Source organism: Hakea prostrata, chromosome 2 (genome assembly GCF_041222555.1).
Source record: "Hakea prostrata isolate BN-2017 chromosome 2, UWA_Hpros_2, whole genome shotgun sequence".
NCBI lineage: Eukaryota > Viridiplantae > Streptophyta > Magnoliopsida > Proteales > Proteaceae > Hakea > Hakea prostrata.
Window position 1 is genome coordinate 69,143,233 of NC_142601.1, and position 25,194 is coordinate 69,168,426.

At 37.6% G+C, this 25,194-nt stretch overlaps 2 protein-coding genes across 3 annotated transcripts; one reads left to right on the forward strand and one right to left on the reverse strand.

The window, feature by feature from the left end:
* Positions 1-206: 206 nt before the first annotated feature.
* LOC149026079 (uncharacterized) lies at positions 207-16,474 on the reverse strand. Of its 2 annotated transcripts, XM_089146319.1 has the most exons (11): positions 16,026-16,087; positions 15,336-15,386; positions 14,719-14,762; positions 14,224-14,341; positions 13,997-14,105; positions 10,954-11,549; positions 8,402-8,687; positions 8,029-8,308; positions 1,861-2,025; positions 906-1,403; positions 209-814 (listed from the first exon to the last, which is right to left on the reverse strand). In XM_089146319.1, exons 4-11 carry the CDS (start codon positions 14,327-14,329, stop codon positions 536-538), a joined length of 2,319 nt encoding a protein of 772 aa, XP_089002445.1. In that variant the 5' UTR covers positions 14,330-14,341; positions 14,719-14,762; positions 15,336-15,386; positions 16,026-16,087; the 3' UTR covers positions 209-535. The 2 variants fall into 2 exon arrangements, with proteins under 2 accessions (XP_089002444.1, XP_089002445.1); XM_089146318.1 differs by lacking the exon at positions 15,336-15,386 and having other exon boundaries at positions 207-814; positions 16,026-16,474.
* A 7,361-nt stretch (positions 16,475-23,835) lies between these two features.
* On the forward strand, positions 23,836-25,007 carry LOC149026080 (ethylene-responsive transcription factor LEP-like). The gene has a single exon (XM_089143244.1). The coding sequence runs from the start codon at positions 23,927-23,929 to the stop codon at positions 24,707-24,709; it is 783 nt and encodes a 260-aa protein (XP_088999370.1). The 5' UTR covers positions 23,836-23,926; the 3' UTR covers positions 24,710-25,007.
* Positions 25,008-25,194: the final 187 nt, after the last annotated feature.

A 25,194-nucleotide genomic window follows, 5' to 3' on the forward strand; every position in this document is an offset into this window, starting at 1 on the left:
TCAGCAAAATCCTCAAGAGACCAAACAGTTCTCATATGTGCCTGGGCAGATTTCTTATCTCACTTGTTTCAGTTCAGATACTGGTAAGTCATGGTTTACTTTACCACATCTTTTTTAAGGTTACCTCACAGAAAAACAATGCCTTGCGAATCATTCCAAACTCAAAAGACTTAAACGAGGAAAAGAAGGGGAAAAAAAAAAGGAACCTATGATTGATTAATCCTAATATCACTATTACAAAGCAACTGTCCAAAGAGAAAGCCTTTCCTCAGTAAGAAAAACCAAGGGAAACAGGGTAGAAGATAAAACACCAACCCAAATTAGCAAGCATGCTCCTGTATAAAGGAAACATACCCTGACAATATGTAGGTAGAATACAATCTCCAGGCACAGGGCAAACCAATCAAGAGCTCTAAGTATGTACAGTTGATGAAACCCGTACACTCTAAGCAACATAGTTAAATGTGATTGAACCGTGGTAGCAACTTGATTGGTTTAAACTCAGTACAAGACCCTGAAAAACCAAGAGAACTGATTAGTAGTTGTGTTGCCAGATCTGATGAGATTGCTTTGATGGTGCTCCCTGAGAACCACCCAAGGTCCCATCATTTGGGTTGTTCTGTGGATGTTCTGCTGAAACCCCTTGCTGTGACTGATAGATATTAGGGTATCCTCCATACTGTGAAGGTTGCAGAGTCTGTCGATATCCACCATGCTGCTGACTTTGCCCTTGGAAGCCGTAGTATGTGTTTGTTGGAACAGGAGACACTGTTCTAGAACCAGCCCCATGGACCCAAATGGCATTGTTCTCATTCTATAGAAATTTAAAAACAAAGACAATATTAATGTCGACCAAGTAAAACTAAACAAGTAACAAAAAAAAGGGCACAAAAGCAAGCCAGTACCTGTTGAAGAGGGACATACTGATTGCTGTCCTTGTATTGAGACCTTAAAACATCCTCATAAGCAATGGTCGTGCTTGGTGTAGTAGAGGACTGATTAAGCGGAAAGCTTCCAGGAATGTTACTTGAACTTCCAAAGCCTCCATAACCAGAAGTAATAGCACCCGACTGCTGCAAATTGCTTGCTGAAATACTATTTTTATATTGTGGAAGCAGGTACTTTATGCCAGCACCATGTACAGCAGTGGGAGATTGATGGTACCCACTGTTCCCTGTATAAGCCTGCTGGAAAGCAGATGGCAGACCAGATGGCATATATGCATAACTCTGAGGGAGGAACGGGTAACTAATCATGTTTGCAAAATGACCCAAAGGAAGAGTTGGTTGAGAGTAAGGGTGCACAGCTAGGTGTTGAGGAAGTGCAGGTCCGGTGGCTATGCTTGCACCAGGCAAGGTTGGGGCAGTTGTCTGGGGCGCAGAGAAAGTACCTGGCCTTATGGTCTGCACGTGTTAAAGAAAACAATCAGATTACCAGCCCGAGTATGAATCCTTATTTCAAAATAGCTAGAGCATACTTAAGCCCTCAGTGGAATTTCAAACTTCACAGCAGTTTTTCGATTGGAAAAACAGCCATAAAGACATTGTTTATATCCAGCAAATAAACCCCAACCACCCCCCTGGGCCCACCCTTCACTGGGGGAGAAATCAACATATAGACTCAAGAGACCATGACAACTATACTAGGAAGGCTTAGGCGCCCAACAGAACTTGAAGTAAAAGTAGTAGGAAGCGATTCCACTCCACATGTTCATGATACATAATTTTTATTTCATCTCTAATTTAGTGCTCGACGCATTCACTAACAACTCAACAAACTGAACCAATTCAACTGTTCTTCACTCAGAAGCAGAGTAAAAGACTTTCTGGAGATCCTATATACCACAAGTGAGTGAGATACCTCTGGCACGGAAGCAGATGACCCGCTTATAGAAGATACAGTAGTGCCGTACTTTGTGGGCATGGATTGATTCACAAGAAAAGGTGAGTAGGGAATATCAGACTCCCTTCCAGGTTGATTAGCTGGTGCCAATAAATTACTTGGTAACGAGTTTGTATATGCTTGCTGCAAAACAGTACACTAAGTAAAGAAAGGCCTTCAAGCATTTAAATTATTTACTAGTCACCCAACAGGAGATATCAACTACATTAAGGAAGAAACCAAGATTTATCTCAGCATTTTTCATTCAAATACACTACCATATAAAAGTTAGTGAACCCAAGGCAAGTCAAGTTATTTTACTTTATTTAATTATTGGTTATTTTTCTTCTTCCTAACTGTTATTTTCCTTCTACATCCATCTGCAATTCCAACTCCAATCGCTTAAAGTGCCCCTTTTCCCTCAATTCCAAATGTCAATCCTTATCACTTTACTCAAATAAGCCCTAAATCCCCCCCCTTTTTTAGGTTTTTCTTGTTTAGGGGGGAGAGGTTGTTGGATGTTGTGGGGGATCAATTATATGGACCCTGTTTCCGTCGGATGTGGTGAGGTTCAATTATATGGACCCTGCTTCTCATTCAACTACATGTAAAGTGATTGGCAACCCAAAATTCTTCTCTCTCTCTTCAAAACCTTGATTTCTACCATATTCCCCAAATATACACCCATTATTTAAATAATCCAGCCCAATCTCAACTATTTCTTTACTCTTACACATAGCCTTCCTATTTCTCATTCAACTACGTCTATAATGACTGTCAACCCAAAGATCTTTTTTGTTTTTTAATCTCTTCTAAAAACCTCAATTTCTGCGGTATTTCCCCACACATCTGCACATTGTTTAAATCAACCAGTCAAATCCCAACTATTTTCTTACTCTTACATATTGCCTACCAAAATGCTAAATCCAATTCTACTTAATTCTGCAGTTGTTTCATTGTTGACCTGTATCTTTGTTGTGATAGCCAGATAAGTATTAGAAGTCCCAATTTTAAGTGCACTACTCACTCAATCAATGGCCAGTGTTGGATCAAACTTTAGAAATCGAAACAACTTAAACCCCAATTCATCAAATATTGTGAATACAGTAAAACGTTTCCCTACTAAAACAACGTAATTCTTTGAACAGGCAGAGAAATTACGAACTGAGGAGTAACTTGCAAGCTAACAATATTTGTGCCATACTGCAGGGAGGAGATTGATCATCTGTGGCTTATTTCTGAGTTTACCTCGATAGTATGAAATCTTGGTGGGTTCGTTTTGTGTCTACTGGATTCACTATTCTCATTTGGCCAGGTCTACATTAAAATGGATCCTTTTTTCTTAACTGGGAGCTTGTATTATTAGAAATATATAGGGTTCATAGAATTACAATCGATAATAAGCCTGCCAGCCGCATCATCCCTTATATGACCGAGAAGTACGGCTGGGTCATTGTGACAATCCAAGTCCAATTCCCCAACCTCATCAAGGAAGGTGGCAACGAAGTCGGCCCCTGTATTCAGTTCTTGAACCCTGTGTTCAAAGGTACACTGTAAAAATTGAGACGAGTAGTCTGGGATATCTGCAACTAAATCAACCGCATACCATGGCGGATGCCAATTCCCTGAATCATAGAAATCGCTGCCGAGGAATCTGAAGTGATGAACACATTTACGTGTGAAATCTTAGGGCATAAAGCATGCATTTTACACATTTAGGGCCCACAAGTAGTCAAAGATTAGGATTTTCTATTTTTTCTATAGATTTTCTAGAAGATTTAATTTTATTAGATATTTATTTCCTTTCCTAATTATTTCTCTCTCCCCACTTTCTATTTATTTTACTTTATTATTTCCTTAATAGACCCATTTTCTTTTGTTAATAAAATATATGTATTTTTTTTTCTCTTTCCTCTCCACTTTCTCCTCTACTTTATTCTCTACATCTAAATTATATATATTTTTTCCACTTATTATCTCTCTCTCCATTCCAAACATTTTTCTTTTTATTATTTTTTTCTCTATTCTTTCTATCTCTAAGTTATCTACTTTTTTTATTTATTCTTTGATTTAATTTTTTCATAACTATTATTCTTATTATTTCTTTCCTTATTTGTAAATCATTTACCAACTCCTATGAATATACCCTCCCTCTTAGACCTAAGTAACCACCTTCTATTCTCATTTAGCTTGTTCAGGTTTTCTCTAGTTCTTTGATTGCTTTGTGGGGTTTTAATTTCTAGATTGAATGTTCAGATTCAATTTTTCTATGTAATGCAATGAATATTCAAGTTATTTAGTTTATTTTATGCAAGTGTGTTTTCTTTCTTGTGATCAATGCAATTTCAATTTCGAGCTCAAGCTTCAAATTTCAAGTTCGAAGAAGATTTGTTTTTCTCTGGGTTTAGCAATTGCAGATTTGGATCATTCCAAATCTGGCAATTAGGATTGGTTGAGATTCGAATCAATTGTTAAAATTTTTTTTTGTCATTCGAGATTCGAGGATGCAAATAAGTAGGTAGCCTTCGTCAACAATCTTCTCCCCCCCCCTTCCATTCCCACTTCTATCTACCCCTCCATATTCTTAACTTAGGATTTACTTTTCAGTATTTATTTATTGTTTTCCTTTCCCCTAGGGTCCTTAATCAAAGATGCGTACAGTCGTGTCTCTCTTTTGTTAAGGTTTCACTTTTCCATTTATTGCTTTGTTATTTACTTTTTGCATTTTTTTCTTTAATATCCGTTCCCTCGATCAGTAGACAGTAAGCTACGGCAAAAGGTCCACAATCAAAGTCATCCTAGTTATATTCCCCTTCCCTCGATCCAAAGCTGACACTCGAATCACTTTTCTTTTATTTATTTGTTTATTTATTTATTGTTCGCATCTTTTATTCTTGTTTTTTATTTATGTATTTTTTTAATTAAATGATGAATGGTTAGGTTATGTTCGTTTTATTTTTATTCTCAATTCAATCGCATTAAATGTTTGTGTTAGGACTGCTCATTTAGATCTACAAATTTAGTTAATTAATTAGTTTGAAAATTTTGAATCCTTGCACTCTCGCGTTACCATTAAGAGATTAAATTCTAAAGTGGCATATCTCCATAAGATAGACCCGTTAGCTACATGATACCATGCGTTTGCGGTTACTTTTATTTTACAAACAAGAACTAGAGAAAACCTAAACAAGCTAAAGAGAACAGAAGGTGGGTAACCTAAGTTTAAGAGGGGAAGGTATATTTATAGGAGATGGTGAATGATTTGCAAAATAAAAATATAAGTAACAGCAACCACACGATATCGTGTAGCTAACGGGTCGATCTCAGGGAGATATGTCACTTTAAAATTTAACCTTTCAATGGTAACGCGAGAGTGCAAAGATTCAAAATTTTCAAACTAACTGATTAACTAAATTAGCAAATCTAAATGAGCGGTCCTAACACATGTATCTAAGCGATCGAATTGAGAATAAAAATAAAACGGACATAACATAACTATTCATCATCTAATAAAAAAATACATAAATAAAAAGCAGGAATAAAAGATGCGAACAATAAACAAATAAACAAATAAACAAATAAAAGGGAAGTGATCTGAGTGTCAACTCTGGATCGAGGGAAGGGGAGTATAACTAGCATGACTTTGACTGCGGACCATTTGCCATAGCTTACAGTTCACCGATCGGGGGAAGGATATTAAGGAAAAAACTGCAAAAAGTAAATAACAAAGCAATAAATGGAAAAGTGAAACTTAAACCAAATAGAGACACGACTGCAAGCATCTTTGATCAATGACCCTAGGGGAAAGGAAAACAATAAATATAAATAAATACTGAAAAACAAATCCTAAGTTAAGAATATGGAGGGGCAAACAGAAGCGGGAATGGAGGGGCAAAGAAGATTACTAACGAAGGCTACTTACTTGCATCCTTGAATCTCGAATCACCAAAACAAAAAACAAAAAAAACTTTGAACAATCGACTTGAATCTCAACCAAACCTAACAACCAGATCTGTAATTATCCAAAACTACAATTGCTAGACCCAAAGAAAAACAAATCCTCTTTGGAATTGAAACTTGAACTCGAAATCAAAATTGCATTGATCAAAAGAAAGAAAATACATTTGCATAAAATAAACTAAATAACTTGAATATTCATTGCATTACATAGAAAATTTGAACCTAAACATTCAATCTATAAACTAAAACCCCACAAAGCAATCAAAGAACTAGAGAAACCTAAACAAACTAAAGAGAATAGAAGGTGGTAACCTAGGTCTAAGAGGGGAGGGTATATTTATAGGAGATGGTGAATGATTTGCAAATAAGGAAGAAATAATAATAATTATGAAAAAATTAAATCAAAGACTAAATAAATAAAGTAGAAAACTTGGAGATAGAAAGAAAAGAGAGAAAAAAATAATAAAAAGAAAAATGTTTGGAATGGAGAGAGAGAGATAATAAGTGGAAAAAATATATATAATTTAGACATAGAGAATAAAGTAGAGAAGAAAGTGGAGAGGAAAGAGAGAGAAAATAAAATACATATATTTTATTAACAAAAGAAAATGGGTCTATTAAGGAAATAATAAAGTAAAAGAAGAGAGTACTACCAAAAAAAAAAAAAGTAAAAGAAGAGAGAAAAATAATTAGGAAAATAAACAAAATCTAATAAAATTAAATCTTCTAGAAAATCTATAAAAAAATATAAAATCCTAATCTTTGACTACTTATGGGCCCCATACATTTTTCAATTACAATAAAGTAAAATAAAATAAAAATCCTAATCAATCTCAACCATAAATCAAATTTGATTTTTTTATTTACAAGATATTTTGGAGTTGGCCCATAATCGCATCTCTAGCCCATCATGCTCCAAATCAAACCTTTTTCGCACTTGAGAATGTGAACGGACCTCTTGACATGTAAAGTTGCATGTTTCATACCCAAAACTTCAAATATTTGCTCAAATCATGAAAAATTATAAAATCTGCAAATACAACTTAAAACCCAAGTTAGCTCCACTCTAAATGCGTAAAATGCATGCTTTACGCCCTAAGATTTCACACATAAATGTGTTCATCATGAAGCAACCTGGATATGGGGAAATTGTCAATGTACCGCAATCTCCAACCCTTTTCTAATGGCTATGGTGTTTCATAGGTATTAACATGGATCTTAATCCTAAGGTGTTGATCAAGAAGCACAGATCTGCCTAGGTGTTTCATAGGTATTATGGAAGGAATTGCTTTTACATATCTGATTATGCATCCAAGAATTTTCCAACTTTTGGCTGAACGAAGTCCTACAATGCTTGGTATTTTTACAAGGAGTGATATGGCCATCAAAAAGTTCCAAGGTTTGGAGGTTTTCCCAATATTGGGTACTCGTGCCCAGAAGCAATGATTCTATTCGGTGCTCTTCCCCAACAAGGATTCTGAAGAGTTCTCTTGCCCGATAGCAATTATTTTGTAGGTGTTGTGTTCCCGCCCACTGTATTAAAAGTGAACAGACCAGTGAAATCCTTCCATAGGTGCTAGAAGGGCGTGGATGTAGATTCAGTTGAATAAGACCACTATAAATTCCAATGTCTTGTTTATTTGCTTCATTTCAGTGCTTTAACTTAAGTTGTTAACTAATTACAAAGACAAGCACAATTCTCTAGTTTAAACCTATTCACGGTAGACTTCCAACCATTATATTGTTAAAGCTGGTTCTTTTTGACATTTTCTTACGATCATGCAATACATCTTACCATAACTAAATCATGATTAACATAACGAGAAGAAATTCAGGTTTACTTGGTAACTTAACCACATGAATCCTGTTTCACCATTTTACTCTACCTAAGGTCATATTAGTTGCCAACTAAAAGGCATCGCATCCCTCTTCAACCACTTCATAAAAGATGATTTTGGACCACAATAGTTTTTGATAAACTAACATTATGCATCATAGGATAGCCTATTATGTTTATTGGAAGTAACATAAAAACAAGACATCCATGCGTACAAGATAATATACAACAAAGAGACATACTAACAAGAAACTAATATCCAACTCCTGTGGGGAGGGGGAGGGGTTCAGAAATTTCCAAGAACTCAGGCAGCAAGTAATAAGGACCATAATACAGCTAAGAAAAATTACCATAACATTTGAAAATGGACTGAGATTCTGCAACTGCGAACTTGTTTGTGCATAAGAAGATGCTGTATTTGGCTGTGTGGTGTTTTCAAATGTATAAGCAGGCACAGAAGTTGGAAAGGAATACTGGTGTCCATGTGCAGCTTCTGCACTATCTTGTCTCATCACCTCAGGTTGTGAGGATGGAGGAGACTCGAACCCAGTATTGACTCCAGCTTCATGATCAATATCTCCATCTGAGATGGTTCTGATCTGCTGTTCATCTGCATAGTACTCAGCATTTCTGTTGTAGTAGAGCAGATCTTCATTAAACTCTATAAGGAACCTCTACATAAAAATAAAAAATTCAACAAGTAACATGACTAAAAGGGCATACCTGGCCTCTGAATTATGGACTGATGAACTGTCTAAAGCCACAGGGGCCTCTTCCATGTTACTCTTTGGGGGTTTAGATGCAAATGACCCAGAAAATGAACTACTAATACCAGAGCCAAAGCTACCAAAGCTCAAGTGGGAGCAATCTGCACTAGGGACTTGCAAATGGTTTGGTATTATGACAGCAGGGTGTTCCTCTGCAGACAAACGACCCAGTTCATCATTCTGTAAACTCAATTGCTGCAAGTCTGCAACTGCTGATGATACTGCTACACCAACATCCTCAGCTGAAGATACAGTATAACCAACAATGTATAAGTTCAAGCTGTGCGAGTAACTGACAAAATCCATTGATAAATGATAACTAATCAATCAAGAATTATAAATAAGAAACAATTTTCACATTGAAGGATAATAAAGAAAAGGCCTAGGCTTCAACCACAAAAAACTGAGTGGGATATGTGCGTGTGTGCTGATTTCTTTTCTTTCTTTTTTCTTTCTTTCTTTCTTTCTTCTTTTTTTTTTTTTTTTTTTTTTTTTTTTTTTGGGGGGGGGGGGGGGGGGTTGGGAAAAGGCTATGCACATTGTAAGTATGAGGCCCACAAACAAGGATATTTAGTGTTCTGGACATGCCAATCATCCAAAATCTATAATTAAATGCAACACATACAAACATATCCAAGTTTCCTACCATTTAGCATAGAAATATACCATAACACCCTAGTGAAGGATTCCAAACAGAAGACCTTCAGATATACAAGGGTAATACACAAACTAAAACCCCATACAGCATCTACAAAACACTTGGGCATAAAACCTCAAAACCATCACACCTCCACCAAATTCTATAGGGTGACAAATTCATCACGCAACCTTACCGATAAAACTACAGCCGAACTGACAGATCCAAATTCTACAAAGCAGAAGCAGGTCTTAACTATAGGCATGGAAGGATAACATGTGTTACCAGACGTTAGACAAGAGGATAACATGTGCTGCCCAATATTCACCACAAGGCAGAGTTTTGGTACACCATTCCTTGTCCTCATTTTGGTAGCACATAATCTCTCAAGAAATGAGTTTGCATATCATTAAGGCTGCATTTGGTTGCAAGGGGAATTTAAGGGAAGGGAAGGACAATTTTCATATTTGTAATAGAAACTTTTATAATCACTTGTATTTATTCCTCATATGCAATTACATGACTAACTCCAAAATCATTCCATAGATGGACATCAAATTTCACTTTATTTTGCATCCATTTCCCTTAGATTTTAACAAGGAAATAAAGATCACATGTAAAATATACATTATTACTAAATAAGGAATAAAATTTACGTAATCCATGCAGTCACATGGGGCAATGATTAGCAAAATTTGTTTTTTGTCTAAAAGAATTTCCCTTCCCTTCCATTCCCTTCCCTTTACTTTCCCTTGCAACCAAACAAACCCTAAAGGAAATTGTGCACTCTTCTATATGGAAGCTGATTGGCTATTTTCCCTTCCTATCACGGTTCACACACATTCTCCAACCTCTTGCCTCTCCTGATTTCTTCTTAAAATAAAGAAACTCCATTAAAAGTAAGGGGAACTCTCCACTACCCCCTGCAACCTTAAAAAAAAAGAATGAATTCCTATTGGCAAAATCTTTTCGTCCAATATAAGGAAAAGAAGGGAAAAATTGTCTCAATATATTGACAATAATAGGGAAGGACAATCCCCAAACCTCACCATGGGTACCCAGATTCCACTTTTTTAATCTAGTTTCACATAGATACACATAAAATATCTTTACCGAGGGAAGAGAAAGGAGAGAATAAAGATGCACCCAACAACAATAACAATTTCATACACATAAAATATATTTACTAAGTGAAGAGAAAAGAGAGAACAAAGATACACCCAACAATAATAACGACAACATCCATCTCTTTCTCAACTGCCAAAATACTATTTCAACTTTTCAACTCCTCCCCCACCCCCACCCCCACCCCCCCACACCAAGCCATTACTCCCTGGATCTGAACCCCACAGTGTCCTATGAATCTAATACCCCAATATCTAATGATATTGAATCCACCTCTCCGTTATTTTCACACACTATCCATCTCATACAAAGAGGTCAACAAGCTCCATTTCAATCCAGTTAGAATCCACTACTCCCAGTAGCAGTTAGTTCCCCATCAGTCACCCATCTCACAGAAACTACACCAACCAAATGTTGGTACGCACAGGTGTTGGAAAAAGTGATTACCAAGTGTTGGTTAAAAATATTATCCTAAGATGATAAATAACCATCTTGAACCTGAAATAAAGTGATGATTGAAAGAAAATTATGCCATGAAATGAATAGCCAAAATATATAATAAAAACAGAGAGAAAAGGGGAAAAGAAACAAGAAGACAAACAGAAAAAACAAGAATGAAAGAGTAACCAACACCAAGGCAAAATTAAGTACAGAATTCCATCGGATAACTTAATGAGGCTCAAATTTATTCCAGTGAGGACGCTAGGAACTGTTATCAAATGATGCATCATTGAAATTGGATGTACCTCTGGAATTATCTTCCTGTACACGCTTAATAGATGCAGAGGTAGAGCTAACATGATCAGTGCCCAGATTTTCATCAGTCACGTCTCCTGCTGATACATGGGCCTCATCCAATACGAATGTCAGATGCTGATTGGTTCTATCAACATAAACTTCAGAGGCGGCACATTGTTCAATGATGGAGGACCTGTTGGCAGCCTGGGACTGCTCATGCAAGGGCCATTCATCATGAGACACCTGTGGGCTTGAAGCAATGCCTGGATTGTGGTTTATCTCCAGAACCTTGGAAGCGGTGTCTTGAGATGGACTTATGTTATGGTGCGACTCCACTGATAAATATCCAGAAGCAAGGGAATGCTTGACTGTGTCTTGTGATGTACCTCTTAGGACAGCACTAGGTGGTGGGAAAGAAGCCTCATTTGACACAGCTGGCATCCTTGAAGCCTTGGGCTTTCCCATCCTAACAATATCAGCCATTGAAATTTGACCTGGAACCCCCACCCAAGCAGACTGAAATCCAGGTGAAGGTTGTGAGGACACAGAGACACCATCACCTGTGCTCAAAGCATGTGGTTTACTTTCAGCAGTAACAGAATCACTGCAACAGATATTTATAAAATTTGTAAACAATATGAGACTTACCAATATAATAAATAAAAGACCAGCATACGAAGCTGTGCATTTCATCTTAAAAAAACTAATGATAATAGCATGTCAAACATAAGATCATAGTGTGACTAATCCAAAGAACATGAGATCACATTGCAGATTTTTGATATATGACAATACCCAAGAGGACAATACAACAGACAGTGTACAACCAAGTAAATCTTACAACCAGAGCTTCCTGTAGCTTTTGGAAGATGATCTCATCACAGTGGTTTGTAGCTTCTTCTTTAACCCCTCCCAGCTCTCCTCAGTTGATCAAACTCTTCTCTGCCTCATCCCCAAGAAGCCTAGCGCCTCATTCCTCTCTGATTTCCGGCCCATCTCCATTTGCATTCTCCTCTATAGGTTCATAGCCTAAGTTCTGGTTAACTGCACCCGGCTCCTAATCCCTTCCCTTGTCAACAAAAACCGATCTACCTTCACTGCAGGTAGGAATATTGCTAACAACATCCCTCTTTATGCTAACATCGTGCAAGGATTCGATAGCTCCTCTCACTCTTTGGCAGACCTCCTCAAAATTGATCACCACAATGCCTTTGTTTCCATCCATTAGGAATTCATCCACGATGTCCTAGCCTCTATGGGGTTCCCACCTCCCTTTATCCCCTGGAGACCTGGATTGAAGCTTGCATCTCGTCCCCCCACTTCTCTCTGCTGGCTTTTTCCCCTCCTAGGTGGGAATCCCCACCTGTCCTCCTTCCCTTTTTCTCTCGCCATTGAGGTCCTCTCAAATCATCCAATCCAGTACTAACCAGCACTCGTATAAAGCTCTCAACCTCTCCCACCTTGCCTTAGTCAATGATCTTACGACTTTCTGCAAAGCCTCCCATTCCTCAATCTCTTCCATCCTCTCGTCCCTTGCGCTCTTCAAATCCCTATCTAGTCTCTATGTCAAGGTATGAAAGAGTCCTAGTCTAGTTTGGGGTCCGATTTAGAGAAGGATTCTCCTAGTAGTTGTCCAAATTCTATCAGGAAACTAGACCTACTCTTGTTCTGTAATTTGAATCATCCTAGGATTAGTTAAGTGAGAGTCACTAGTAGAATGAGAGTCCCAAGTATAGTAGTGCCTGTGGCTGCTGTGGTGTTCTAATTGCTGCAATTATTCAATTGCTACAACCTCTCTTTCTCTGCTACAAGTGCCAACACCTCCCTCCCCCCCCAAAAAAAAAAAAAAAAAAAGCCCCTACCTTTCTCCTTCTTTTCTCTCTCCCTCACAGCCCTTCTTCCCCTTCCCTCTTGCCTACGACAACCCCCCAAACCCTACAGTTTAGTTATGAATTTTAATCTACAGCAAGGTTCAGGTTCAGAATTCATTAAAACGTAGACCCTAAGCCATACTGAACCTATAGGCCCTATTCCTAAGCCCTAAAACCCTTCAATACAGCACTATACTTGAACTGCAGGGTTATAAAACTCTAAATTTACAGCTGGTTCACCTGAATTGATCCTGAAGACTAACCCTAGAATTGGGGTTTCTAGAGGTTAGGGAGACTAAAGGTTGATTGGACCACAATAGTTTTAAATGGTGCTGCATCTAACCAGAACAATCAGAACTCAAAAGGGCTGGCAAAATGACCAAACTGCCCCCACGTGGTTTGGCCTTCCTGCAGGGCTGCAAGGTTTTGGGCAGCAGTCCTTTACTTTCTTTAGGCTCTTGGGGCTTTGCGGGAGGGTGGGTCCTTTGGTCACATCACCCCCCCCCCCCAAATATATATATATATATATATATAAAAGAACTATGATGTGTTCTTCTACTCATTTGCAACTCTGAAATCTATCAGGTTAATTCCCTACCCTAACCGATCCTGCACCAGCTTCATTACTACTTTCTTGATTTCATTAGAATTTTAATAACCTGCATAAAATAAATATTAAATTGTATATCTAATCTTCACTTCAGAGAACGAGTTAGATTACACGGCCCAATCTATCGACTGTAAAAATTTAGAAGTAATATCCTAACTGGCACCAACCCAGCTTCATTATTACTTTCTTTATTTTGATTTCATTAAAATATTAATACCTGCACAAAATAAACATAAAATCGCATATCCAATCTTCATCAGAGAATGAGTTAGACGACACGCCCAAATCTATGGACAGTAAAAATCTAGAAGTAATTGCTTCCAAATGATGGCCAGTGTTCCAGAGAAGCAGCAATGCATGGGTATTGCAACACTGAGACAAGAAAGCGGTGATAACATTCTAAACACGCAATGACAATCAACATCCGAAGACAATCACACAGAGGCACAGAATGAATCTCAATTAACCAGGAACCTGACAATCACAAATGCAACTGTAAGTATACACTACTTTAAATTGTTTCCAAATGCACATTTGACCCCTACTATTTGATGTTATAGCAGGACTCACCTGAAGATATTATTTCCTGCCATACCAGGTGCAAGGGACCCTGAACTTGAAACGGCACTAGCCCCATCTTCTTTCTTGTATGCAGGTTTACCACGCAAAACTCCAGATTCTGACACAAAAGCAAGAGACGGCTTGTGAATTAAGATTGTACAACCAACACTGCATCTTATTCCCATAACAGTGTGGGCCATAAAACTGTCATAGATTGCTTGATGATATGCAGTTACCACTAGAGCTGAGGTGTGATGAGCCACCACGTCCAACATTACGGTCTGGAACACCTCTACCTCCACGGTTTAAAGCAACGCTGTTACCTCGTGGCCTGGATTCCATATTATCCTTGACCTGACAAGAGGAAAGATAAAAATAAGAAATTCAATGAGGACCAGTGACTAAAATTTCACTCCCTGCATTCAAACTCCGGTAAAGCTATACTTGGAAATAATCAGAACTCTGTTATGGATATGCAAAGGGGGAAAGGAGCATATAAGAAATCCGTAGAAATTCATCCAAAATAAAATTCTACAGCTTAACTTCTTGAATAACAAGATATACATAATTAATATTTATCTAAATGAAATGACAATAGTAACAAGTTTATCTGAGATTGCTCGTGAAAATTGAGACTTGGAAGGGAGACAGAGGATTAATACAAACATAACAATCAGCTATCCCATCATATATTATAAATTAAGGAGATTCAAATTTTTCATAGCACGCACCCCTTTCTTCTTTTCACGTTTTCTCTTCACCTCTTGAAAAGAATCTACACAGCGAACAAGCATTAAATTAGTAACAATGTTATAAAACCTCAGAAGCATTAGCAATGTTGACTCCTTTTATCCTGCTCCCTAATTGAGACCAGGAAAAGATAACGAATTTTCATGAGAAATCATTTCAAAGTCATAGAAACAACATTGCAGTATACAGAATCATAGATGAAATATCAGACGTTTAAAAATGACAAGACAATTATGATACATCATCCTTGAATAAAATAATTCTCAAAAAATAAGTTCCCTATTGAATTATGAACCACCAATGTTAATCCATCTAATACAAGATTGAAACTTGAAATGATGAGACAAAGGTTATATATAGAATCATAGATATAAGAGATGCACACAAGTTAATAGTCGGAAGAATGCAAAAGGAATTGGAAGGGCTCTAAGGCATTAGCTTGTGAAGAAAAGCCTACCATTCTAAAAGAAAGCCTAAATCATTCATAAGGAAATCAAACTTCAACAATGTATAGTATAATGATTCAACTGGCCATCTCCAAAGTAATGAAGAAAAATAATATACAGGGATGACTATCAGCCATCTTCATGACACTTACTGAAGAGTCACCATATAAGCAAAGCAGCTGTGCTCATAAAACCATGGCAACCTGAAAACAAGAACATACTGTGCATAACGATTTCTTTAGATAACCAAACTTCAGCCGAAAGTATTAACCATACTGTATAACAAGTAAAGTTGTCACACGTAATGTCTACGTAGAATCCTAGATTACGCAGTCTTGCTAACCACTGTCACGATCACTATCATCATTACCATCACCTACCTTAATAAAAACACCCTGAACTAAATACTAGTATGTCCACTACCGAATGAAGAAACCAATCTATGGTACTATAAAGAAATTGCTGACTTCCTCCTAGGAGATGAATGGGGAAGGGGGTAACGTCGCTTGAAAGAACTAAAACTCATTACATATATCAAGCCCACCAATGTCAGCAACCAGGTAGAGCATGCAACAAGTAGAAGACTAACAATAAAAAAAAAATCCAGCCTTTGTAGGTCAAGGAGCAAAAAACATTATAGAATCCAATCTTCTCAAGTCAGCAGAAGGGAAAATATAATCTTTCTGGCTTGGCATGTTGAAAGCCAAGAAACATATAGAACACACCTATCTTGCACCAATATCAATAAAACAAACACATAAGTCCAATAATGATACGATATACTAGAAAGAAACATGAGGAACGAATGGAATGACGAAAAGGGTTTTGCACAGAACCAGAACCTTGAGCGAGCAGCCTCTGAACGGCATCGTTCGGGTCCATTTTACATTCTTTAAGCATGGAGTAGATCTCATGTTCAGGACAGTTGACAATCTCCTTCAGACTCTGAACCATCTTCCTCGACGTCGCCGGGATCGACGGTGACCCATTACTGCTACCTCCGCCGCCACTCATAGTATCTTATCTAACCCAAACAACCCTCTCTATACTCGGATCGAAGGAAAAAGCCCTACTGGATTTCGTCTTCCTTATCCGCCCCTGTTCCAGATTCTGCTTCTGCTTAAAACAGTTTCTTCCGAAATTCGTATCTCAGTTAAGCCCCCTGTTGCCGCAGCAAGAACTCTCCTTTGTCTGTTAAGATTAGCGTAGCTGTCTTTATCATCATAAATCATAGGTAAAATCGCTACCACCCCTGAACTATTGTGAATTATTATGTTACCTTTGCATTTCGTAAATTTATTTATTAAACCCTATAATTTGTATAGGTTTAGAACCCGTTTGTATAACCCCTTAAAAAAAAAAAAACGTTTGATAATCAAGTAGAAAACAATTTCTGATGAAAAAATAAAAAAGCTGAATCATCCAGGATTTTAACAAATTGTGAATTGATGACATTTATAAATAGGGTTCCACCAATTCGAATCCAATCACCCAAAAAAATAAAATCTTATTTAAATAATCTGGAAATTTTGTCAATTGTGAATTCCTACGAATATGTAGTTTGGCTCAAACGTTTTTCTACCTTGTCAATTTTGCTCAAGAGAGTCATGGGAGTCACAATATCAATCAAAAGCATGGTTTAGAATACGACACATCCGAGACCTTTGATGAAGCTAGTAGACGGCTTTAATGGTCTCCTGTCTCAAGAGGACATGGTAGAATCAACAAATAATAATGGGAACATGAATGGAGATGGAAAATGACTTGAATTATTGTTAAGTTTTTTAAAGTAAATAGAGTGTAGTTTGAAGTTTTGATTGGATTAGATGGAGATTGAAATATTTTATGTTTCAGTGAGATTGTATGTTGTCGTTGGCCATATAAGTGTTCAATTATCCAACTTTAAGCATGAGCTTTCAAGGAACCCCTAATTCAATATATATCGAACACTAACTGTTACAAGGTCAAAAAGAATCATCAAATTTATATAAGACTGAAGCATTAGTTTGGGAGAAGAAAAAAAAACAGAAAGCCCCAAAAGCCAATTTGACTATGGACTCCCACAAATACATATGGTGGCCATATTCTATCCAATTGAATAATCTCTCATATTCCACAAATACAACGATATATGTGGAAATTTCCATTTGGCCAAAAAAAAAAAAAGTGAAAATTTTGACATCAGAACATTTACCCACACATCCGAATGATTTCATAAAAAAATTACAGGTTTTAGTAGTTTCAAAGTTTTGGGCATAACGAGGCTAACAAGTTTTAAATCCATATAAATTTTGATGGTACTCATGCTAATTGAGAGATCAATAAAATAGATACTAAATATTACATATGATAAAATAGAAATTCAATATATGAAAGCCCGGCATGCACAAATAATATTTTCGACTCTCCATGGTGGTGTATGTAATATTTTCATCACCTTTATATAAAAAAAGCCCCCTTGATCCAAGAAAAGAAAATAACTTATTGATCTAATAAAAGACCTACATTCCCAATATTTTTCCTTTTTGGTAAATAACATCCCTAGTATTATGGCTCACAGAATTGGTACTAGCAGATAAACTCAAAAGTACAAAGCCCATGGCACATACAACCCACAACAGAAGATTACACATAATAGACCATTCTTTATCCAATTTGGTGGACTAGATTGTTGCTGGCTTTCTTCTCCTGAACTACATTAGTCCAAAGCCCAGCTTGAAATATCTCAGTTAAACCTTAGGGGGGTGGCCCAAGCTTGGACTAAGTCATGAGGACCACAGGCTGGGTAGGGTTTTCAAAAACTCAACCCCAAGGCCCTTCCCAAAGCCCAAATCCATCATCACACCTACATAACTCCTATGATCCATAAGACAATGGTTGAAGGTGCTAACAAGACATAACTTTTGAACTGCAATGCCTCTAGAAAGCATTAGACCCTGGGAAAGAACTTATAAAATCAATTGCATAACCATACCCACAAAAATGATAATACATTGCAAGTCCTTGAAACAACAAAGAAAATAATATTTTTGGTCCACGTGCATTTTGTTATGAATTATTGTTGAAGTTACACAACTTTAAGTCAACAAGCAAGGATGGAAGGGCTTGCATTTTCTAAATACACCAGAGCCTTATCCATTATCTCATTTACTAATAAAGCTCCCTTTAAATGGACAATGAGGCATAATTGTCTAGGTAAAGGAGAATCTAAAAATATAAAAAATTTATCTCCAAATTGAGTTTGCTTCCACAGAGCACAACATTGGAAAAAGAAAATATTATTTTGATTTATTTCATTATTCTCTGTGGAAGGGGAGTCAAAATTCTCTATCTATGTATGTTCGTAAACTAGGACATGTTGACAAGTTGATCACAGCTAAATGGAATAACTAGATGGCTAACCCCCCCCCCCTCCCCTTGATAAAGAACCACAAGATTTGCAACTTGGAGTTTTTGGGTTACTGAATTCATAGTTTGAATCTTTTATTGCCTGAACAAAGCCAATTCCAATATATGATTAAACATGAACTCTAGCCGACAACGCAATTGATTTGTTAAACTTCAAACCTTCATATAGGGTTTCTTGGTTTCTTTTTGTTTTATTGGTCTTTGAAGTTAGAACAAAGCTCTATTAGGTCCATTTCTTGGAGAATTGCTTCTTGTAGCATAGTGTGGGTATTATTGGGAATTGAAGGGATGGGTTTGGTTTATGTTGTAGGTGATGGGATGGGATCGGATGTGGGTGTTGGGTGGGAGGTGATGGGAGGAGGAGGGCTGAGTCAGTCATTGGGGGGGCGGGGGTGTTGGATTTAGTGTATTATTATTAATAAAGGTTGGGGTAATAGATGTGAATGCATGATGGAAGTGTGGATTGAGAGGGTTGTAGTGGGGGAGTTTGTAGTTGGATAGGTTGAGAGATGATGGTGTTTGAATGGGTGGTGATGAGGCAAAAGAAAAATGAGTCTCATTGAAAGTAATATGGTAAGAAATGTATACTCTACCAGTAGTTTTATCTAAACACCGAATACTCTAACAGTCCTTTATGGTATTGGTTATATTCAAGGAAAATGCACTCAATGGACTTTGGGGACAACTTGTCATGTCCATATGGTTTGAGATTAGGACAAAATGTACATCCAAAAGTTATGAAGTGAGTATAGTCTGACAAGATTTCAAACAGCATTTAATGAGGTGATTGACCTTGTAATACCGGTGTGGGTAACCGGTTTATTAAGTAGATAGCAGTTGTGAAGGCCTCTAACTAATATTTTGTTGGCATCTTTGCGTGAAATAAAAGTGTCAAGCCCATCTCTATTATATGTCGGTGTTTCCTTTTGGAAACTCCATTATGTTCGGGGTGTGTGGATATGTAATTCTAAAATTATTTCTACATTCATCAAGAAAAGTTTTGAAAGCTCCTTTGGTAAGTTCATTGTCTCCATCACTTTGAAAATATTTTATGTGGTGAGAGAACATTTTCAGCCATGTTTTTGAAATGTTTAAAACAAACAATGGAATATGATTTATGTTTAAGTGGATAGAACCATGTAACGAGTGTAGTCATCAATGAAAATGACATAAGAAGAATAACCACTAATAGAAAGTGTCTTGGTAGGACCACACAAATCACAATGTATCAAATGCAAAAGATGTGTAGTTTTAATCATAGAAACAGGAAAAACTATATTGTGGTGTTTTCCTGATCGACATGCATCATAAAAAGCATGAGATTTAAAATGATGAAAAGATTGAAGTAAATTAGAATAATGTAATTGATGCAAAATGATTAACGATGAATGGCCAAGCTAGCGATGCTAGATCTTTGGTGAAATATTATTCCTGTAAAGAGTCAAAGGAGGCACAACTTGGGCTGAAACTTTACAGAGATTATCTTTAGTTGGTCCTTTCAGAAGTGTTATGCCTGACTTTAATTCCTTAACACAAAAATGCCAGGGGAAGAATTCAACAGAAACATTATTTTATAAAGGGAGATAGAAAACAGATTTTGAGTAAGTTTAGCAACAACTAACATGTTATTTAAAGATAAGTAATTTAAAGGAGTTTTCAAAGTGAAGGAGCCAATGTGAGTGATAGAGAGCTTCTTACCATCCCCAACAGAAACTTGTGCATCTCCTGAATAGTTGGTTGAGTGTAGGAGGCTGGATCAAAATTCATGTGTGATGTTGTTCCTAATCAAGAATCCATTGAGGATCCATTTGTTGAGGCAAGTGGTGTTACTGCATATGAACACCAACATATGAATTCGGTGGTGGAGGGCCACTGTTTCAGCTTTGAGAGTATTTGAAATAACACTTGCTTGCAACATGGCCAAATTTGGCACATATTTGACATTTCGGTTGGTATTGAGTTGGTTGTTGTCGATTTGCCTATTGGATGGTTCGTTGGTTTGCTTGAAAAAGGGGTTTAAAGCTTGGTTTTTAAGGAGAAGGGATCTTACGAGACAACATAAGTAAGGAACCCCAGCCTCCTCTTCCCAGTAGCTAAGTGGCTTTTTCAAAATTTTAATTATTGAAAAGACTATTACATTGTTATTGTGAGGTCAAAAGAGTCATAAAAGTAGCAACTAGAAAAGACGAAAGGAACCAACAAAAAGTTGGTGTTAGGCAACTTGGGATCTTGCTCCAATGGTGCGTTTGATGGGTTGGTGTCTATTGTGGTGTTCACTATTGGATGTACCCCACATAGATTTTGTTTAATCTCATCCACTTAATACATGGTTTGGTTCACTCCGAAGAAAAATCATTGTTCTTATCACTTAAATTGGTTCAATGTGCAAATGGTGTTTTGGGCGATAGGAATTCAATGAAATCCACGTGGTGTATATCGAAAAGTAGGCACCACAAGCACCACCACGTCAAAAGCACCACTGAAGCAATATTTGATAGCCTGGGCAATGAAGTGGTGGGACTTTAAATTGAATTTTGCTTGGGTAAATGCCATTGACATGGTGATGCATTTGATGCCCACTGTTGAAAGGGTGACATTTGGATTTTGTTAAATTATAACTGCTCAAAACACTATATACACTGTTGGAAACACTGCAACCTCCACTTCCATTGGTGTGAGAGAGTGAGTGCGCGCTGTCACCTCTACCTAATAACCAAGTCTTCGTAGAATTCTGTGTTCCTTTTTAACGGAAAAACGGGTGGCGTGGGGACTCACTGATGAGGAAATCTCTGGTCTTGACTGTTATGATTTCCGTCGTATCTTTTACTTCCCACTTCTACTTTCCACGCACATATTGCCTTTTCTCCCTCTTTCCTGTTTCGTTCTCGCCTTCTTGGTCCCCTTAATTGGAAGCCTTCCAAGATTCCCAGATTAAAATGCATGTGCTGCTAATAGTGCAAGAGACGACGACACCAGTGAAGCTCATCCGTGACTTGATTTTTATTTCTTTCCCCATTCTTCATGCACTTCTTACTCCTCATCTCGTCGTTAAGGCAAGCAGCCAAACCTTATAACTCCTTTCACACATGCATGTATACCATGAAAAGATGTGTAATTTCCTTCATTCATGTATAATCTTTGAATGAGATAGGATACGAACGGCAGACAACCACAGTTGGTCAACTTTTTAGTAACACCTAGCAATGCCCATGCATGCTTGGGATCTATAAAGCTAGGCAAAATTGTCACTTTCTCTCCCTTTTCATGATCACTTTCTCATTCACATGCTTCGCCTTGACCCACCACCTCTATAGAGCCATGGTGATGCCATATTAACAATAGGGTTTCAGAAGATCGAGGTTTGCCTTCGAAGCTCTTTCATTTCTTCGGCGTTTTTAAATCTCTTCTGGGTTCAGGTTAACTTTACAGGCCATATTATCTTCGAAAACCTAGAGATGTCTTTTGACTTCTATCTTGTCCATCTCTCTCTGTGAGATCGATCTCACTTGTAAATAGGTTAGAAAGCTGGGCAAATGGGGACACCCAGGTGGGAATCATTGACAAATTTAGCATTAGACAAATCCAAATCCAAAGCCAATTGATAGAGACAAAAGTGTGAACTTGCACACACACCCACACACTAAAGCTAGTCAAAAGTCCAGTGCTAATAGTCTTCCATTTCAAATTCCAACGTAGCTTTCACTTATTATTATCTTTTCACTAACTTTGTTTCTAATTTGGATCCATCACATTACCACCCACGAAAAGAGAAAAAGAAAATTACTTAACTGCAAATGCAATGCACGTCAATTTGATACGTGAAAGTGTGAAACCAAGTTAAATAAAGGAGAACCTTTGAGAAAATGAACTGCATGAAACAGTAGTAGTATCAAGCATATCTTATCCTATTAATTGACCTGATTGTTTTCTGAATAATCTCATTACTTGTTCGTATATAAAGATCCTCAGAAGCAAATCGAACTTCAAGAGGGAAAAAGAAAAAACCCACCATAAGTACTAATGGCTAACCATGGTACCATACAGGAAAATTAAAAAAAAATCATTCATTTCCCATATGGGAAATATTTTATAGGCAAATGGGATATAATTATGAACTAATGGGACCATAAGATGCCCTGTTTGGTCAAACTTTCTCAGTTAATATCCCAGCAAATAGGTCTTACATAGTTGATGATCACTAGTTATTATTTCTTTTACAGAAAAGCAAATGTCTATGTGTTCTTCTCACATGCAACCCAATCACTAGTAACATCTATATATATATGCTCTTCATGTTAATCTTCTCGATGATGATGATCAGGGGAGCCTGCTAGTAGGGCAGCTCCAAATGAATGAATAAAAAAAGAAGAAAAGCTATCTCCGTGGGATTATTGAACAAAAATAAAGGAACCTCTGGATTTGAAAAAGGATGAGTGAGTGAGTTGATGGTCTGTGGAGCTTATCATTAATTTGATTGATTTAGGGCTAAAATTGGATGCACATGGCTCTCTAATTATATGAGATATATAATATAACCACGTACGTACGGCTTCATTTAAGTAGTAATATCAGGTAACATGCAGTATCTATTTGAAACGGCAAATTAATAATTAAACACTTTCCCAGGGATGTCTTTTGACTTCTAGCTTTCCTAATTCTTGATTTTTTGGCATCCAAAAGATCTATATATCGATCTGATCATCATGCATGGCATAGTTTACGTTGGCAAACCAATCAATGAATCTCTTACTATGAACCAATCACGTTTTTATTCACAAGATAAAGGCTTTTCTAAGTTGAGAAACAGAAACAGAAAAGAGATGGATGCATGGGAGAGAAAAAGTAACGATTTTAATTGAATTGTTTCTCTAAACAGAGAGAAAAGGAATTTGTTTAAAGTACTCAAGCGTTTTTAGGATTAATTAAGAAATAATTATGAGTAAGATAATTAACATGTTCCTCGTGCCCATTAAGATCGATAATCAATAATGCCACCATTAATTAATGCATGTATGCATCTGATCGGCATGATGCTGAATTCAAGAGAAACTAGAGATGCCCATGAAAGTAATCTTTAAAAATCTTCAAGCCCTAGGTCTAGGATAGTCAAAGAAAAATTCAATGATACGACTGGTATTTCTGGAAATCCAAGGGTATCAGATGTAATAATTTGAGCTTCTTGCTCCTTAATTTCTTATTTAAGGAAATGGCTAGCATGCAGTGGTCACGAAACACTGCCACGCAGTCTCTTCAAACGCTCATGAAGTAGAAGAGCAAACGGCAACCTCTCTTCTCTACTCTTCCTTCTAAAAATCCTGTGAAAACCATTCTCAACATGAATTTTTCCAACCCATCTCACGCTTCGTCGTCTTCTCCTACCAATAACAATAACAATGGCGCCACAATGTTACTTCAGGAGAAGAAGAGCAAAAAGAAGCAAGAACAACAACAGCAGCAACAGCAAGAAAGGTTTCTGGGTGTTCGACGAAGGCCTTGGGGGAGATACGCAGCAGAAATAAGAGACCCATCCACCAAGGAAAGGCATTGGTTGGGTACCTTTGATACAGCAGAAGAGGCAGCTTTGGCTTATGACAGAGCTGCTCGCTCCATGAGGGGCTCGCGTGCTCGTACTAACTTCGTCTACTCTGACATGCCACCTGGCTCTTCTATCACCTCCATCATCTCTCCGGACGAAGCAGCCCAATATGATCAGAACAACCTACTCTTCGACCCTATCACCCCCGGGCAACTCTTCTTTGATCAGAACTACTACACTTCCACCGCCGCTCACGGCGGAGGAGTCGTCGGCAGTGGAAATGATACTGGGGCAGCGTACGACCTTCCACCTTTGCCATCTCAGGTTTCAGACGATACGAATTATCTCGGTTACGACATGAGCCACCAGGAGACTTGGTCCGATTCAGCTTCAACCGGTTTCTTCGGGTTCACAGACACGCAGCAAGTGAATAATAGCAGTGGGTTTGACTTGAGTGGTTCTGAGTCGGGAGAGCTGTTGGTTCACAGCCCACTTTTCGGGAGGATGCCACCGGTTTCTGATACCGCGCCGTCCGTTACAGATGGTTTCGATTTGGGTTCTTCTTCTTCTTATTTCTTCTGATGGGAATATTTCTGTAACCTCATCTGTTGTCCGCGTCACTTTACGTTTCGCCTTTCCATTCGTTAATTCCCTCATCGTGTTCTTTATGCAATTTTGCCGCCCTTTTCTCCTCCCTCTGATTCAATCAACTGTTTGGATGCGATTTCGTGGTGAAGCAGCTTTACGAAATTGAGAAAGGAAAATGAATTTTGGGGAACACCAATCATGAGGCCCAAAAATTAAGTATTATTATTAATTTTTTTGGATGTGTTCCTATCCAAATTGCTTGGGTGTCGTGCAATTAATGCACAAATTTAATATCAACCGTTCATTTTTTAAAATGTGTTTTCACACTTTTGAGAAATGGATGGTCAATATCAAAATCTTAGTTAAGATCTCAATTTTGATTGTTTCGTAGTATTGAAGTTGAGTTCGCTATAGATTCAGTCCTAGAAGTTCGTGGATTTGAAATCCGCCCCACCTATTCTCTTCCCTCGGACCTATGA

Excerpts from the sequence above, each read along its gene's own strand:
- LOC149026079 (XM_089146318.1), bottom strand. The coding sequence starts at position 16,197 with ATGAGTGGCGGCGGAGGTAGCAGTAATGGGTCACCGTCGATCCCGGCG. Across the intron at positions 14,342-14,718 it reads AACGTGAAAAGAAGAAAGGG|GTCAAGGATAATATGGAATC; the intron begins GTGCGTGCTATG and ends TCCTCTTGTCAG. Across the intron at positions 2,026-8,028 it reads GTCCATTTTCAAATGTTATG|CAAGCATATACAAACTCGTT; the intron begins GTAATTTTTCTT and ends ACTGTTTTGCAG.
- LOC149026080 (XM_089143244.1), top strand. The coding sequence starts at position 23,927 with ATGAATTTTTCCAACCCATCTCACGCTTCGTCGTCTTCTCCTACCAAT.